General features: G+C 47.5%; 1 protein-coding gene across 20 annotated transcripts in view; it reads right to left on the bottom strand.

The window, feature by feature from the left end:
* LOC120809067 (unconventional myosin-IXAa) overlaps window positions 1-18928 on the bottom strand; it is a 79459-nt gene that overhangs the window by 54690 nt on the left and 5841 nt on the right. For 14 of the 20 annotated variants that reach the window (XM_078083182.1, XM_078083189.1, XM_078083194.1 and 11 more), the window contains exon 2: window positions 4070-5039. In XM_078083182.1, coding sequence (XP_077939308.1) covers window positions 4070-4972 — 903 coding nt within the window. In that variant the 5' untranslated portion in view covers window positions 4973-5039. Of the gene's footprint in view, window positions 1-4069; window positions 5040-12836; window positions 12932-13873; window positions 14227-18928 lie in introns of those variants that run through there. The other 6 variants (XM_078083184.1, XM_078083191.1, XM_078083197.1 and 3 more) reach the window with 3 other exon arrangements.

The raw sequence follows: 18928 nt of genomic DNA, 5'->3' as shown, positions 1-18928 counted from the left end.
CAAATAAGCTTGAATTAATAAAACATATGTTGGGGACTACTTTGAGTGGCGGATTAATACACGTATGGTGTTGCAGTGAATAGGATGTTGTATGTGGTATCGATTCACAATAAACAAGCGGCTAATTTCTTGGTAACAAAGGATCCCGTCGTTCAGTGCGACAGACGGTAGCCTGCAGCACTCCATTCCAAACAAGTTCTGCAAGTCTGATCGTGAATAATCAAACATAGTAAAGTTTCCCTCTGTGTGTATATCTAGTTGCCCAAAACGTAACAGCGTGCAGCAGTGCGTCCGAGACCACTTGACCGCACAAGGACGAGCCGACGAGAGGCCTCCCCATCAGCGGCCTCGCGGACAGGAAGTGACTCCTGAGCAATTTGGTAAAAATGTTAGATGAACCCTGCTGGTTGTGATGTAATGCTGGACGCCATTGTTCGCCGCTTTCTATCTGAGAAGTGGCCCGGCTGACTACAAAGGACGCAGTGTGGCCAAAAAAAAAGAAGGGAAAAAAAGGTCACGAGATCGATCCGTGCGACCGCTGACGTGTCGGTCGAGAGGGTCGTCGATCGAGACAATAACGCTCTGTGTGCTCGTTCTAAATGGAGAAAGGACACACACACACACACACACACACACACACACACACACACACACACACACACACACACACACACACACACACACACACACACACACACACACACACGCACACACACACACGCACGCACACACGCACGCACACACGCACACACACACGCACGCACACACACACACAACTTGAAGGGGAATCGGGGCAAGTTGTCGTCAATAGCATGTTGTGTGCATGTCAATGTGTGCATTTCTGTGTGTGCAGATGAGTTCACATGCAACAAGGTAAAAAGTGCTCTTAAAAACTAAATATGATGGAAGCAGGGGAAGGTATTAGGGCTCAGATCAATATCAGAATATAAATACAGTAGGCGGAGGTATAAAAATGTATCAATTTACTCGGATAATCGCTTCAGTCATTTTAAAAGGACTCTCAATAGTGACAGTTTACGGCTTTTCTTTGAACCCATGTCAAAGAATTTTTTTTGAAGGCATCATCTTGGAAATCTCTACAAAAAAACAGACTATGAATCAAGAAAACAGTTGGCAGCTTAAAGAATAACAAAACTTAAGAGTGAGGGCAAGAAGAACCGAGGGGAATAATCCCCCCTCTGGATTTAGACTCAAAGCACACTCGATGCTGCTGTTCAACATCCGCTTACCACGTCTACATTTGTCAAATGTGCAAAAGCACAATAGAATTGATTCAGAACATTTATAAAGAACAAGCCTTAAAAACCAATGCTTCACTTGCCTGCCGGTTCTCCTCCCTCCCTCCTTTCATGCAGTTGAGCTTCTTCCAGAATCCAAAAAGAAAGACGTATCCAGACGTACCCCCCCCCCCCCCTTCCCGGCACCCAGATACCGCTAAAGTCTTTGCAAAGTGCTTTGCTTGTTGACACAAACGGGGTCTGTTTCCTACAAAGACCTGCCAGGTGGCCACATTCTTCCTCTCTTCTTTATTGCGAAGCATCATTAAAACTCAAATGTAAAGTGTAAACTGAAGGGCAGCACAAATTTGTTAAAATCACAATGTGGGTGATTGTCAAATGAAATGTAGGAGGCGCTTGCTTAAAATTCTATAGAATGGGAATAAAATAATTACTACACTTAGTCAATGGAAAATGAGGATAACGGCGTAATGATCGATCCTACGAACGAGAGAGCAAAAGCAGTCGAGGTTTCGAAAAGTCCGCCTGAAGAGCATCATGCGCCACATCAAGGAACTATGAGGTCATCCAGGGAGGGCTTGCTGGCCTCATATTTGCAGCCCTCCGAGGCAAATGGTTCTGTAATTGGCATCGCAGCTTGTGGAAACCGAAGAATTTGTCTGATTCGACTCAGCAGCCTCGTTTCTTGGCTGATCATTAACATTTTTTCATCCAGCTGTTGGTGCGATGCGAGCTGCGCACTAATGTGGACGTCATGTTCAGCTGCCGCATGGAAAACCCTACAACACACCGGAGACCAGTTGATGATGGGGGTTATGTTTTTAGTGTGCGAGCAGCAGCCGGATGGAGAGAGTTCACGAGTTCACACAGTATGATGTGGTCACATATTTTTCTTATTATCAGATTATCCTATTTGTTAAAGGATATTTGTTTTAAATTAAATGCCTGTCTGTACAGCTCTGTCAGCCGGGCAGGTTGCAAGTCCACATCTGTCCAAAATCCTTTCATCCTATTTGGCACTTGAGTGAATTAGATGACTTACGGCCAAATGAGTGACGCTTTCATTCACATCAGTTCATTCATATCAGTTAATTTTAAGTCCAGATGAAAGCTTCATCTAAAATTTGAAGGAAATGATTCAATGTGCTTCTGAGATATTGAACTAATTGACCACTGACAGCGAAACCAATGCGGTTCAAAGTGCCTTAAGTTGCATTCTTATTAATATACATTAGGGGGCGACTCTGAGCAAGGAGTCGCTACAAAAAACAAAAATGGCAGCAGACAAAAACAGTCAACCTTGAGGCTTCAAAGCGGCACTTGAAAAAACACCCAGAGCTTTAGCGATAGCTTTGATTGACATTTTCTGATGCACCGAACAAACGTACCCTCCCTCATAACTCCCTTTGCTCGTTTGTGTGAGCACCTTGCTTCTCCCACCTCAGTCGGGTGATTGATGGGGAAGTGATTACACAGGACGCAGTATCCAGTTCCTCAAAGAGAAACGTTCCTCTCGGCGTTCTCATCAAACGGGCCTCTCGGTCCTCGCCGCGTTGTGGCCTCGGGCCCCCTGACAGGTATTCAGTCACGGGTGTCAAAGCATCATCTGCAGAGAAGTGCAACTATGTCGGCGTGACGATGAGGTGCAACCGCAGACATGTGGCCAAAACTCCAAAATACCCGTCATTCTGAACACACGTAACTGATTCCTTGTGAAAATTCCGTGAAATTTACGTCGTCGGCCACCCACCCCCCCGCGTCGTAACGAAGGAAGCTGCAGAAGAAAATGGTGGCCATAAAACAACACACTGCTGGGGGCTCGCCCAGTCATATTCATGAGGCTGAAGAGAACACGTTGCCCTCGAGTGCACCAAAAAACATGAAATTTCCAATGAAACTCCCTAATCCATAATCCATTATTGACTCATAATCCAAGCAGATTAGTCGGCATTCCACGTTTAGTTTTTTCCCCCCATCAATGCAGAGATTGGATTCCCAATTTCTGGGTCAAATGATGTATGTACATATGTGGTAAAGCAGGGCATGAATAGAGGAGGCATTCCAGTTTAAGAAGCGCATTTCTATAATCCATTCCATACTTCACGAGCCGACATTCCAGCCAGAAATAACCTGCTGGCTTCTCTTCACTTTTCATCAGGCTTTTGTCGCTTACTTTTTACTACCTGCGGTGGGTAATTTACTGCACGGGATCGAGCTGCACTCGAGCCGCGGCAGTAATTAACACAACTAAATGTGTTGAGAAGAATGCTTGCAGCGGATTTGCCAGTACAACACGTGACGATCTCGTGGTCAAAGACGTTTCTTTATCTTATCTTATCTCTGACTTAATAAAGTCGTGTTCAACGGAAGCCTGGCGCTTTGAACCGGCCTCGACTCTTTCCAGCGCCCCCGGCCGCGTGGTTTCGTTTCACCCAAAAGAAAAGCTGACAGCGAGTCCCGTGTGCAACTACGTCAGCTGGCGCTCGGGCAACACATTGGCGGGGACTCGCCGACAATGTAACCGTGTTGTTGTCAACACGTCATTACAGTTGTAGCAGACAGACACAAAGACAGACAGCAGCGGCTACTTCGTTAATCACATTCAAAGTGTTAGTCTGTGCTTCTTTTTGAGGTATTAACGTGTGTTTACTAAAGAAACAACCACCAAAATCAACCCTTGGTTCCTTCGTGGAAACCCGTCACACATCAAATCTGTCATCCACACACCATCAGGGCCACACACCATCAGGGCCTCGGTCACATTCGTTCAGCAAACCGCAGATGTTGCAGCGCGGGGGGGGTGTTCTTACCTCCAGCACGGGCCCTGCCCCCAGGATGATCTGCTCCACCCCGCTGGCGAACCCCTTCTGGCTGAGTGCGGTCAGGTGATGAATAAGGAAGTTGGTGCTCTGGGTCTTCCCCGATCCGCTCTCCCCGGAAATGACGATGCACTGGTTCTTGCGGCGCTGTAGCATGGCGTGGTACGCCACGTCCGCCACGGCGTAGATGTGGGGCTCCAGCTTCCCCAGCGCGTGGTTGTCGTACAACTTGACGTACTTTGGGTTGTAGACTGGCAGGAACTGGAAGGGGTTAATCACAATGAGAATGCTGCCGATGTAGGTGTAGATCTTCTCTTGGCGGAAGCGCGCGCGGAGGCTTTCCAAAATGGTGCGCTCCGTCAGTTCCGGCAGGGCGCAGAGGTCGGAGGGCGGGTCGCTCCCCGCGGGCTGGGGAAGGAAACCCCGTTCCACCAGGCGCCGACGCTCCTCGGTCACCCGCAGCCACATCTGCAGGCTGCCGCCGTAATGAATGGATCCGTCCAGGTTCTTCTCCCGTAGGAGGAAGCGGTAGTCGTCGCCGCTGCCCAGCCCGCCGCGGTTCTCCAGGGCGCTGCGCGGCCACAGCATCATCCGCTGGACGGGGCAGTCGCCGGGGTTGAGGATCCACTCCTCGCCGCCAAACTCCTTCACCTCGGCCAACACGTAGCACTTGGTGCGGTCCAGGCGCAGCCGCTCGATGAGGCACTCGATGGCTTCGGCGGCCGTGGTGTTCTTGCGGCCGCCGACGGGGCAGTAGATGGTGCCCTCTGCCAGGGCGCCCGGGTAGACGCGCAGGGCGAACTCCTGGTCCTCCAGGCGCCGCCGCATGCTGCCACAGGCGGCGGCCATGTTGGCGCTGCTGGCGTAGCTGCAGCCGCCATCTTGTATACTCATGGCGGCGCAGCAGGTCCCATCAGCACAGCGCTCTCTGGCCCCGCGGGACTGACTCAGGACATCCCAGCTGGAGGAGAGAGAGAGAGAAGAGCTCAGACATGGTGGAAGGGCAACACAACGACTAAAAGGAGGAATGTGTGGTTTCAGGCATCAGTTCGTGTCCCCGGGCTCCTCCAGGACATTGAGTCACAGCGGGGTCAGGGGAGTCGTGGCGAATTCATCCGTCCCATGACAGAGTTGTGCGGCTCAATAGGCTTCCTGTTCTGGATCGTGAAGGGTTCTACTGTCATGGATGCCACAAAAGAGCGGCACGAGTCAAAGAGGGACACGAGGACTGATGTTCAAAACAATGGAAAACAGTAACTGCTTCATGAATTTAAAGGCTACCCGCCAGCCTATTAGAGCCACAAACCCTGTGTGTGTTTGTGCTCATGTGACAACCCAAGGGCTCTCGCCGTGTGCCAAGATTAACAGCTGCCACCTTCCACACAGTGGCTTTAATCAGAGCACAATGGTTTAATTCACCACTTCCCTGTTGATAGGTTCAAACGTGATGTGTGAAAAATGACTGTATATTACTGGTATAATAGGAACACAACACCCAATTACACAGCAGGGAATAATCAGTGTTTTCGTTTCTCAATTATTCTCATTATTTGATGAGGGTAATATCATTAGGAAACCATTACTCGGACATTAATCACATTGTCACTCCAGTTCTGCCGCTGCACCATAACTAAATTCACTAAATGCGTTAGAAGGGACAATTTCATTTTGCTAAAAATCCGTCTCCAGGGAAACATAAAAAAACAATAACCAGAGTATCCCAAAACTCAAATTATTAGACTCAAACAATTATTATTATATTAATAATTAATAATAATTTCATTTTCTATCTGGCGTCACCTTTCTCAACGTTTTTTGCTACTTTCAGAATATCTTCACATTCACTTTCAACACAAAACATGCATCAATGGTCACATTTTAAAAATATCCCTCGCTGGATGACTTTTCCATTTTCTTTTTCCCTCAGCTATGTGCATGCACTGGACGGATGAAGGCGGAGAGGGAGAGGATGAGCCAGCCGCTCGTCGGCGTCGTCTGAGCGCCCCAGACGGACCCTCCTGACCCTCCTCTCCCTCCTCTTCCTCCTGCTGTCTGCAGCGATTCTGACCACCGACAGCGGTCTGCAGCGGGGGAGACGAAGGAAATAACCAGCTGTAAGAAACGAAGAGGTAAACTGTGAGGGATGAAAGCCGGAACAGACACGGGGACGACGGAGATGGAGATGGGGGAAAGAGAGCGAGAGAGAGAGAGAGAGAGAGAGCACCCAACATCCAAAACAACGTCCCCCGCGTTCGCCGCAGTCGTTGAGACACTAACGAGCTGTTGGCGCGGAAGGCGGGTCAGAGGATCGAGTCGGTTGTGCAGAAACGTAAATACAGTCGGTCCTTTCATGCCGCCTGGGGGGGTTCCCTCTGAGCGCTCTGCTGCTTGCACAGAGAGGAACACATCTACAATGTGTTGACGTGACGTTTACACTGGATTGAGTGATTTATTTAATAATATATATATATTACTTGAACCCTCGGAAGGTAAAAATAATTAAACGTTATATATCAAAATCTATAGTATTCATTTTTGGTCAAAGAAAATTGTCCAAGTTATGCAGATTTGTTAAACATGCTCCATTACACCAATATGGATGTGCTAGATATTTTTTAGTCCTATTTTATACAAGACGGTTATTGCATTTATATATTGCCATGTTTTTTGGCTTTCTCAACATGAAATTAAAAGTAAAACAGAAAACATCCCAGGGCAGTAATCACTCCGATACACCAACAATCCAGGAAATCTCATAAACAGCACAGATGTCACCAAAATAAAAGGATATTGCGGATTAACAGTTTAAAGGAACTAAATCCCTACTTCAGGGTAATGACGTTTTTTACCCAAAATGGAAAACACAGAGTTAAATTCTTCCCTTCCCGCCTTGTTGCCTCTAAAGCTCGGATGACCAAGTTAATTTGAGACTCATCTGAAACCGCCGCTGAAGCAGAGAATCTCTCAACTGTCTGCCGAGAGTTCACGAACCAGCGCACAGCAGCAAACATCAGCTGGAAGGTAAAAGGGTCAAAGGTCAGAGGGAGGGGCCAAAATCACACACTCGCCTTTGGCAGATCTCCTCGTCGGGCGGGGATTTTTTTTTTTTTTTTTTGAGAAACAATTCCTTGAGTAGAAGCAAAGTACAATGGACCTTCACGCCGTACGTTCAGCATCGACCGCGATGGACTACGGACGATGGCGAAGGCGGAAACGGACACAAAACTAGCCGGGGACATCAAGGGAAGGACGAGAAGACAAGACAGACTTTCATAGTTTCGCATCCTGGTGGAATCGCCCTGACTTTGCCATGTGCAAAACCGTGGTACCTCCGTTGTCATGGCGATGTCTCGAGGCGATGCGAATGCCATCCCTGCACTGTCTCTTTCAGTATTGATTATTGTCTCAAATGTCAGAAAACACCCAATGATTCCTTCAGCCCAAGGCAAAGTCTTTAACGGTCTTTATTCTGTCCTAGACTCGTGTCTAAGCACATTCAATCATCCAAGCTTACACTTTAAATTTTCTTTTGTTGCTTTAGAGGCTCTAAAATGTAATTCATGAAATGTGTACTACAACGTCGCGGTCTCTCCCGTGAGTTGGAACCATTTGGGCAGACAACTTATAACTAGCCTTCTCTTACTCTACTTAACCGGACTTTGTAGTTTGTGGGAATCTTTCTGGAATCTTTCTGGAAACCCGCTGAGATGAAGAGGTGAGCTTCTCATCTTTTTGAAACTCCGGCATCTCCACATCGTCCTTTGGCCCAGAAAGAGAATAAAAACGGATATTCCACAGCAGCGGGGCTTCAGAACATGCAGTAAATGACTGGGCCTCTGGTACAGATGCATGAGCGGAGACGGGGAATCTTCAGGATCTTCTGAGGGAGAAAGCTGCCAGCGAAAGGCACGCGTCCAAGACATCAAATAGAGATGAGAAGCTCAACTGGGCCTGCAGGTCTTTAGAGTCCGGCCGGCACATAGTAACACCCCCTCCTCTCTTACAGTCGCTTCTCACCAGTGTAACAGCAATAAACACTAAACCTCAGCATTCCTCCACAGCGCTCACACACACACACAAGTTCACTTCGCTTTTAATCTCTTAACACGGAAGGTGGGTTTTCTTCCTGTTGCTGGAAAAGAAAACTGAGGCTTTTTTTTTCTTCTCATTACACCAAAGATGATCGCTTTAGCAGAGTTATTATATGATTCATTTGAGCTATGACTCACAGTAAACACACACGCTCGCTCCCACCCCTGATCACTCATCAGAGAAGATCATTTTAGATTACAGGCGTATTTCAAACTCCCTGTGGGTTTACTCCTCAGTAGTGGCTGCTGATCTACACTAGGTCCTGAAGCTTATTCCAGAACGAACACACTCACACTCACACACTCACACTCACACTCACACACACACACACACACACACACACACACACACACACACTTGCAGCAGACCAACGCCACGCCTTCTACCCAACCGCCCCTGAAGTCAAAACTAAGAAAGGTGTGTGTGTGTGTGTGGTTTGCATACAGCTGGTGTTTTCTTAGGATAAGTGTTTTTATTGGACGCTGAAATATTCTTAAATTTTTCTAATTTAAAAGCAAAAAGGGAAGTAGACACATCTGTACAATACGTGTGAAACTTTCTTTGTTTTTTTTTATCATGCAAAAATCATTACCTTTTTTGGTTCCTGAAACTCCTTTTTTCAAAACAGATCTGTAGATCTGTAACTTAAAACGGAGCATTTGTTGGATGGTGGAACCTCTAAAAGCATTTCGATGTCAAAATAAAGGCATAAAACGTGGGCTGCTAGTAGTGCGAGTTCAAAATGAGTTACTTGAGGAGTGCATCACCGTCTTTAAAGAGGGAGTGTCCAGACGTGTGTGTTATTACGTCCATGTAGCCCCTCGCTCCGGCTCTATGAAGGCTCTATTTCCAACGGAGCTGCTTGTTCTGAGGGACACTGAGCCGTTGAGACCGAGCTTGTGGATGTGACACGCAGTGTTACTGCGAAACAGAGAAGGTGTTCAACTAACCCTAACCGTGGAAAGCTAAAGGCAAAAAAAAAGAAAAAGAAAATAATAAATGCTTTGTGCGTGTGAGTGCGTGCATGTGCGTGCGTGCGTGCGAATTCCTAAATTCCAGCAGGCTACCAGAGCTCAACAGGAAAAGCCCACACAGACACAAACATCTGCATCAACCTCAGGCAGACTGAGACAGAGTGCCGAGTCATTGCCTGCGCGTGCGTGTGCGCGTGCGTGTGTGCGTGCATTCGTAAAAGAACGAAATGCTTGTAGAGGGCTTTTCAGTTTTCCCCCAATCCACCCAAACAACATTGTTTGGTTAGAAGCTCTAACAAATTTAAAACAAATGAACGATGACGGGAGAGAAGAGAACAAAGCGAAAGGATTTCTGCAGTGCTGCTGCTTTTTCTTTCAGCTGGTTTGATTCGATATGTTGAGGTGAAAGGAGACGAGAAATAGGAACGTATGCTGCAGAGAGGATGAGATCTGACCCCTCGCCCACAATCAAAGGCCGGCCTGCCAGAAAATCAGCCAGCAAATCAAACCGCAATCAAAGTCGTCCCGCAGCCCCTCTGCGGTTGTGCAATGAATGGCAACACAAAATTGATAAAAACACACACTGAAATCACTGTCGCTCCATCTTGTGTACCTCAAGTACATGTGCGGCCCGGCCGAGAGGGCCCATCATCGGGAACATTATCGTGAGCCATTGCCTAAATTTGTCTTCACGTGCCATCAACACATCTGTGGGTAAACACCCTTCACTGGTCCCCAAACGGTCAATGCTGTGTGTGTGTGTGTGTGTGTTCAAGAAATGATGCAGAGCCACTTGGCCCTCTGCACCATGACACTCCCCAATGTGAGATGACATCACCCAGACCTGTCCACCCAGACATACACACACACACACACACACACACACTAAAAGGGCATCAATATCAGACAGTGGGGAGCTGTATTGATTAAAGACCCCCCCCCCCCATCTCAGCATCTCTGTTGCCATGGTTACAGGCTAAATGCACCTAATTGGTTCCATGTCCGTCTTACGTCTTCCTCTGTGATGCCGTTGTGTTTTTTGTGGCACCGTCTTCAGTGGAGGGACAGAATGGAGGGTTTATGTTTCAGGCTTCTTCTTCTGTCTTTTAACCCCCCCCCCCTCTTCACACTACGTAACGAGCTCCAGAACCAAGTCAGAGAAGCATTAATAGTGTTTGATGGCCGTTCAGCAGAATAGCAACGATCAGGCGGAGCTCAAATAGTTGTGGGCCATAAAGGAAGAGCAAGTCAACTCATTTAAAAGATGTTATTCACAGGGTTGTACAGAGCTGAAGCTACAATTTAAAAATCTATTACTGGCCTTTTAGCCTAAAAGGATTTCCTGAATGCCTAAAAGCTTCTTTTGTTCTTTTCTGTTATTACAGTCATGATTAAATCAATTTTATTTGAACTACTTTTTTTATAATTCAAGACCTTTCAAATCACATAAATTGTCCAATCGGTGTCACTTTCGCCCCTTACTGTACGAGCCGCAGCCATGATTTTCAGGATAATACAAACAAACTTGCATTTTCAAGGCTCGTGCGCATCCATTTGGGCTTCTGCAGTTCCCACAAACTAATAAGCCGTTAAATCAGACAACGCAGTCAGCTCTTGTGGTCTGCTTGGATCAGAGAGCATGTGATCCATAAAGCCATTCGGACTTGGCTCCCTCTCCTGTGTCACATGCAGGCCCATCAGAACACGCCGCACACGGCTCGAGAACTATCTCTGCAAAAGGCCCCCACGTTTCCCTCACCAGCCAATCAGAACAGACCTTTTTTTTGTGTGTGTTTTTTAAAGAAACAGGTGCTAAAACGGGAGTGTTTGAGACAAAGAGCGTGAGGAAAAACACGTAAACGCATTCTACTGGAAACCAAGTCGTGTGAATCCAATTGTACATTTTTACATCCGCTCATGAATGTGGGTAAGCTGCACCGGGTGTCTTCTATCCGCCTCTTTGCTTTCTATTCGTCCACCAACCCCCCGGGGGGACGCGGATGACTCTATAAGTGATGAACAGCGAGCGGTTATTGATCCAAGCCCGCGTGCACGGAGGGGGGGGCTCGCAGGCCTTCTGCTTGAGGTTTCGCCTGAACACGACCGACGGGAAGTGAGCTTGAGAGAGCGGCGGTCCGTCTGGGTGCTTTGCTCCTGTGTGCGGTGTCTTATCCAACGTGATAACCGAACATGGAGGACACGCGTTGCAATTCAGGAGGTTAAATCATTCGCAAACCACTTTGTTGGTTTGTGCATTATTGAAACTGTTACAACTGAGATTTTTAAAAACTCCAAAAAACTAATTAGGTACTTTTGGCTCATTTTAAAGACACCTGTGAATGAGGGTTTTTTTTCTGTAGTAATTGTATTTCCTTCTTATTTGAATTGTGAACTCATGCAAATAAACTTGAAAAATTGATGATGATAGGACAACCTGTAGAGGCTTTGATTAACTTTTTGGAATCACATTGGCCGAGAAAAGTTTGACCGCGTCTACCAAGTTTTGTTACCGTGCAGAATAAAAGTCTGAGCCAAGGACAAGTTTGGCCTACTTTTCTCTCCCACAGCGTGAGCGAGGCCAACAGAAACACCGCCGAGTGTGTTTGCATCAGAGCAGCTTTGCTGCAGAATAAGCGATGATCTGCTCACAGATTTGGCTGTCAGGGCGCCGTCGGCACGAACATTATCCAGGGGGGCTATGGCTGAATGACTACTGGACGCCGCAGAGCTGCAGAGAATAAAAGAATAGAATTGGACGGGGCGTGCGGGGACAGCAGACGCGCTTAAAAAGGAGCACGAGACTATCAACAACAGTGTGGAAACCCACGTCTGGAAAGTCAACAGAGCGACCACAGAGGCACCGCCGGCGCGGCGCGCCGCCTCGGCACAGTTACACAATGGCAACAGAACAAATTTTTCCAAACAATGCGACCGAATCCAATTGAAGATCGACGCGGGTCGCGGTGCCACTAATGGCTCCGTTGTCCTCGTCGTCCCGACAGCTCTATGCTGGGATTTGTGTCCGCAGGACGGCGATCAATAGCTGCCTCTCTGTTTCGTGCATTACATTTCAAATAATCAATGCAGAGATAAACTCAGATTTCTGTTTCCGACGCAGAGATTCAAATGTCAAATGGAAAGAGAAGGTTATCAATGTTACAAACTTCCATCAAATTCAAAGACGGGAAATATTTTAGAAGGTGCAATAAAACAAAATGTGAGGCCTGTTCATGAAAAGGTCTGAGATGAAAAATATCTTCCGGGTTCCAACCCTGACTGTAAAAACTCTTTTTTTTTCCCCCATCATACCCGGAGGGGCTCAGCCTGAGTAATGCCTGCGCACTGACAGTTGCTCATGCATAATTTCCGCGCTGTAATGAATGGCGGGGCCGTGGCGTTTTGGGAAGATCAAAGCAAAGCAAGTCTGGCCCTAATAACGGCCCTCACAGCGCTGGACCAGGAAGAAGCAAACATGTCACGACTGGCAGGATGCACGCACGTGTTTGTGGGGAAAAACGGAGATTAACGCTTTTTGATGCAGATGCGAAACTATATAAACACCTCATGTACAAAGTGGTGGGGGTTCTTCCCCCTGCAGGCCTGTCCCTCTTGGTCCACGTCACCAGATCTCGGACGGACAAAAACAGGTCAGCGGCTAATGCGTTCATGTGTCTCTGTGTGTGTAAAAATACCTTTGAGGTGAAGAAGTCTGAAACGCGACGCTGGTGGACAAGCGGAACAAGGCTGCCACTGGAAACCCGGGTAGCTTTCAGAGGAGGGACGGCACCTGACAATCAGCAGACGGGATGTCAAATTGCATGTTTGAGCCCACATTCTGCGCTTCAAGCTTTCTGCAGATGTGCATGAATCTAAAGTGACGTGCGGTGAGGCTCCTTTGACTCACCGTCTTAGTGCTAAAATCTTTAGTTTTTTTAAATCTCAAAAAGCACAAGCGCGTCCAGGAAGCGGTGCGTCTGCATGTAGCCACACGGGGCGTGCAGGTCGGGGAGGTGGACGGGCGCGAAACAGCGCCTGAGCATCACAAAAGGCGCCCAGGGTTCACGTCCCATTGTGGCTACAATCCTCCTCTTACATTACTCGCGTGTTTTAGCCGTCTAACCCTAAACCACAGCGTGGCGTTTATTCTCCATAACTACAACCCTTCCCTTACCTGTACATCAGGTGGGCTTTACTAAAGCCTTCAATGATGATCGCACATCAACCACTTGCTAATGAAATGTACCCAGGAGGTCGGACTGGACGATAGAGGCATGAAGCTACAACACTCCGGCTGTCCCAGCGCTGCATTCCATACGGGGCAGAAGCTACACACACGCGCCTGGTAGGATAAACACCTGAAACGGTCTCAACGACGGCTTGGTCTCTCTGCGGGACGACCGCCGATCCCGAGAAGAAAAGACATTCGCGTCGAATGAATATCTGCAGAGAGGCAGGACTCACACACGGTAGAGGTAACAGATGAAGAAGACAAGAGGGTGCAGGAGTGGGGGAGGGGGGGGGGGTTGACTCCTGTCACACAGTGAGTCACGAGAGACTCACCCCGGCAACGTGGTCGTGCTCGAGTGACGGGAAGAAGAGGACATGTACATGGTCAGCAAGGACGGACGCAGGACGAGCGAAGACGAAGGTCTTGAAACAAGTGAAATGCCGATTCGGTCGAAGACGTCTGAAATTAATATTGTTCCTATAAGAGAACAACACATGTTACCTTGTCCGACGCAGTCACTGCAGCCTAATGTCTCGCACAAGAACAAGTCAGTGAACAAAAACACGGCGATGGACGTAAACACTCTCAGCGTTGACCTCCGCCTCCACGCGAGGAGACGTCGAGAAGGAAACAAGCCGCTTCGCTGGGGGAACCTGCTATTTGTAGACGGTTAAATAGTACTACCGTTTCCATGTTCCACGTCTAGATTGGCTTTCTGGAAGGAGAGTGGATGTTGTTCGGCCCGGGCTGAAACACCTTGTGTTTCAGTAAACTGGACCAGGCTGGACACAAAAACAACGCAAGGGTTTGTCCGCCGCTCACTCCCCTGCCCACTGACTATATGTGTCTCTCTCGCTCTCTCTCTCAATAGGAGACGTTTATCTTACTTCTCCGTTTTCGTCCGGCTGCGTCAGCGCCCCTCCCTCTTACCCTGAAGTCCAAAAGGAAATGAGCCTCTAATTGGGGAAAGAGGAAGATGCTTCGAGATCCTCTTCTCGCTCTGGTGAAACACGACACTGAGAGAGGCGAAGGGGAAAACGTGGTCACTTTCCCTTCCACCTCAGAACCTCTAAGCCGAATGAATCATTTCCTGTGACCCTCGGGTTAAAATAAGCAGAGCAGCAAAAAAACGAGCGCAACTTTTCTGATAATTCACGGTTTACAAACGTTCAGTCGAGAGAGGCCGAACTCGGCCTACTACCCACAAGCCTCCTTGACGAGCTGCATTGTTGCAGCTCGGACAGATGAGGGACGCGGGGGGACGGGGGGGGGGGGGGGGGGGGGGTGGGGAGGGCAACTGTCAAGAGCAGATCTGAGATCTGAGACTGCGGTGCAACGCCAGGTAATGAGGGTGCTGCGCAGCCGGCGAGGCTCAACCCTTCATTACGCCACAGGGGACGCCTCCACATGAGACACAGTGAGAAGAAACATGAACCGAGGCTTTATTTAAGACGTCAGAAGACATCACAGCCGCGAAAAACACCGGACTCAGAATATATATACTGTATGTACCCACAACAGGAAGTGGACGTCACCAGCTGGTTTGAGGACTTTGAGTTTTGCAACCAGAAGTAACACAAGACTAAGACATTTCACAATTTACTTTCATGAACAGAAAAGCCCAAAATGTCAAAGCTGTGTGACAAGTAAACAGCCAAGAACAAAGACCAATGGAAGACGAAAAGGAAAAGGGAGCCATCCCTGATACTCGGGAGTTAATTCTATCAACAATATGAACTACGCTTTTAGAGCAATAACAGAGCCAGCAGCCGGATGCAGAGCTGATGGAGATCCTCATCTCCTCTTTGTGGTCACGTGATTACGTTACCGAGTGAGGAGCTCTGAGCGCTCCACTGCCCCTCGTCCTAGAGAAAGGAATGAAATGGCTGCAGAGACGGTGTTCTGTTCTCACCCTGGAGGCTAAGACACAGGTGTCTCCAAATTGGGTCGTATATCAAGGTCCTACCGCAATCAGATCAGCAGCCTTGTTTACAGGTACTCACTTACTCCTCGCCCATGTTTGGTGGAGTCCTTGCAAAATAAATGCAAAAATGGTGCATTAAAAAGTTTGACGCATTTAAATACATTACGTCCTCTGCAGACATATAAATAAATAAATCAACATTATGATATTTGTTTGCTTCCTTAATGAGAGTTTAACGAAAAGATCAATACCAAAAACCATCACTGAAGTCAAATACGAACTGAAAAAGTTCAAGTTTAGCATCCAGTCAAGAAATAGTCAAAATGAGAATTTGGCTCCATGAAAAAACGGTTTTGGTATCAGTTTTGAAACCCAGGTATTATGTGAGCATGAGTCAACTGAGGTGAAACTTTTCATTTCATCTGCAGAAAGTGTTCAAAATCATCTCACTTGGCCTCTCCTGGAACCTTTGAGTGGCCCAACAATTATCCCCGTTTCTGGGGTTGCCATGGCAACATCCCTGGCTCAGCGACTCTGTGCGACCTTCCAAGTCCAAGCCTGTACCGTTTAGATATGACCATCCCGCCGAGGGACCGGATACTGTGGGATTATGCGGACGCGGAGGGCAGACAGACAAACGGCTCAAAGGAGGTTTTTAAGACCCGCGTGTCGCCTGCAGACCTGCCGTCTGTTTTTACCCAGAAAGAGAGTCCAAAGACAAGAGGCCGAGAAGGGAAAGGGACAAAAAGAATAAACGCTGGTGTCCAATTATTCAGCTGCGCTCGCCAAATCCCTGTAGATGATGTCAGAGATGCTGGAATACACTTTTAATGCGGTAATGAGGCTTCATCGCCAACAGCTATTCCTGATTAACAATTACACGCGTCACGTTCCCGACGACGTTAGAAAGGGCAAAGCTTCGTGAAGACCGTCTGAAGGGTTGCCACCAGTCTGCTCACTGCTAGAGACCCCGAGGGAAGACGCGTGCTTTGTACTGTATGTCACAGAATGTGTGTGTGTGTGTGTGTCTGTGGGGATATCATAGACGTGGATTAAGTACACTCCATTTAGTCCAAAGAATGCAGCTGAACGTATCTCCCACGAGGACAAGCCTCAGGGCAAGCTTCAAAAAAACAGGGTGGGACCAGAGGTAGTCCCTCTCACACACACACACACACACACACACACACACACACACACACACACACCATCATATATATATACACACACAACCATGTTTTCTCAGCCATTGACAGGAAATCAAACACGTAGAAACTCACACTTCACATGCATGATCATACAGCGATGAATAATACAGACACGCGTGTGTGTGTGACACCACGCTCATCAATAAATCACGTAGGGATGCGACGGGGTAATGGAGAGGAAGTCGGCTCCAACACGACGGAACTGACACGCATGTACAACAAGCTGCGTGGAAGAAGAGGAAGTGGACTTTCGTTAAAAGGTGTTCAAACCCAAGAGAAAACATTCTAAATGTCAAAGTGTGAACTCCTCTAAACTTGTTTGTTAAGCCCCGCCCCCCTGCCACTACTCCATCAAGATGTCAACTGCCACTGACTGCACTGCCGCAGGAAATATGATCTAATTCACTCTGTGGAAACACGCATCTCTTTTCCAGCCCGAAGATAAACAAAACGACACAATAACGTGGTGCGCTGTGATTGGCCAGCGTTTGAGGGGCGGGACTTAGCAACGGCTGGATTGAGAGAAAAAGGAGGGTAAGAAAAGAGGCAAATAACTAATGCCATCAGCTTGCGTCCTGTCATGGTCCCCTGGGAGGATTTACTGTATCGGAGCAGCTTCCGCTACGGCCGCAGACTCTCACCACCTCCAAAAACGCTTCGGAGGCAAAGGCGGCCGCACAGTGCGTCACGCCGCCGGTGATGAAGACGTGATGAAACTTCACGTCGGCAGCAGACACGTGCGAACGCCCTCCTTCCTGCTTTGTGACTGAATGGGGAGTCGTTGACCTTCAACTGTGTGACCTTTAGGACAGTGTTTCCTGCGCTGCCCCCCCCCCCCCCCCACCTGTCCGCTATGTCTTCAATCCAGCTCTGTATTAATAATGCAGCGTTTCTATTTTATTGTCCACCACACCTGCTGCGGAGGAATGTAACAAAGAACATTTACTCAAGCATTGCACTTGAATCTAATGTTGAGGTGCTTGTACTTTACATTACATGTAATGTTTATTATTCTACAAGAGGAGGATGACCTTTTATTTTTTATTGATCTATCCAGTCGTATACAAAGTAAACCCATGAACTACATTATTAGAATACCTTTACATCTACGCAATGAGTGATACAAATACAAATACAAATAGTTTTTTTAAGATAAGAATTCAGTATATTTCCTTGTGATGGAGGGTTTTCACACTTGTATTGGATACTTCTATTTAAGTAAAAGATATAGAAACTTCATTGGACCGTTGCACTTTTTAAATCAATGCTGGTAGGCTAAACAAAAATGTTTTAACAAAAACTGACATGATAACCATCAAGGTTGGATTCATTGTTGTATTCGACTAAAGGAGAACTAACCAACCACTGGTGAGTGTATTTGGAATCTTTCTTATCATCGCGCTTGGAAACGCACCATTTCATATCTCATCTTTCCTCGGCAAAACGACACCGTTTTCTCCACATGGGTCATTTAAAAGTCATCTTGCACACAGACGCCGGAAACCGCACGCGTGTCCGACGCGCTGCTGGAAAACACAGAATCAAAGCGCACAACCGGCAACACACACTCACATCATCACAAAAACAAAAGGCACATCTTATCTCACACACACACAAAGAGATGCAGACACGTAGCACAGACGTCGTCTCCCCTCCCCCTTTCTCCCTCTCTCCCTCCTTCCAGCCACCAAATCCACTTAGTGGCCAGTGCGAGAGACTCGCTGATTGTTTTCTCTCTGGCGGCAGCTGCTCCGCCTGCCTCCTCCGTCTGCACCACCTAATCAACTGTCGGCCAGGCGGAGATGAACTCAAGAGGAGGGAGATTTAAATTTCCCTCTCAGTCTAATACACAAGGGGAATGAACGCGGGATTTGAAATGTGAGTAAGTGCATTTTGTCCTTTGTCTAAACAGACGATAACGCATTAGAAATAAGAAGTGACCAACAGGATGTGCACACTGAAGCCGAAAGGTGAATATCTGATGCTAAAAGCGTCTTTGTGCGAAAACTTCACCCGCACACAGACAGTGACACCTCAAGAGGTTCAAAATGACGAAAGAAGAAAAAGAAACAAAAAAAAACACATGCGACATAAATCTAATTGCATCTAATGGCATCACAGTGGGGACGTAAATCAGCTTAAAAACGCTGGAGGCTGCCATGTCATTTTCACAAGCCAATATGTGCACTAACGAGATTGCATTTAAGGCAAGCGCGCGCGCACACACACACACGCACGCACGCCTCAAACAAAGCAGCAAATCCATATCTAACAATATCATTTGTCATGGATCAACGTTATTTCGCTTGAGCAACATCCAACGCATGGAAACAAAATGATTATTTAACCAATAGTACATTAGAGGCACAATGTGGACATGGGGTTATTAGTTGTGTGTGTGTGTGTGTGTGTGTGTGTGTGTAT

The sequence above is a fragment of the Gasterosteus aculeatus genome, chromosome X (genome assembly GCF_964276395.1).
Source record: "Gasterosteus aculeatus chromosome X, fGasAcu3.hap1.1, whole genome shotgun sequence".
NCBI classification, from domain to species: domain Eukaryota; kingdom Metazoa; phylum Chordata; class Actinopteri; order Perciformes; family Gasterosteidae; genus Gasterosteus; species Gasterosteus aculeatus.
The sequence above is the reverse complement of the archived record's forward strand: the minus strand, read 5'-3'. Positions and strand labels throughout refer to the sequence as shown.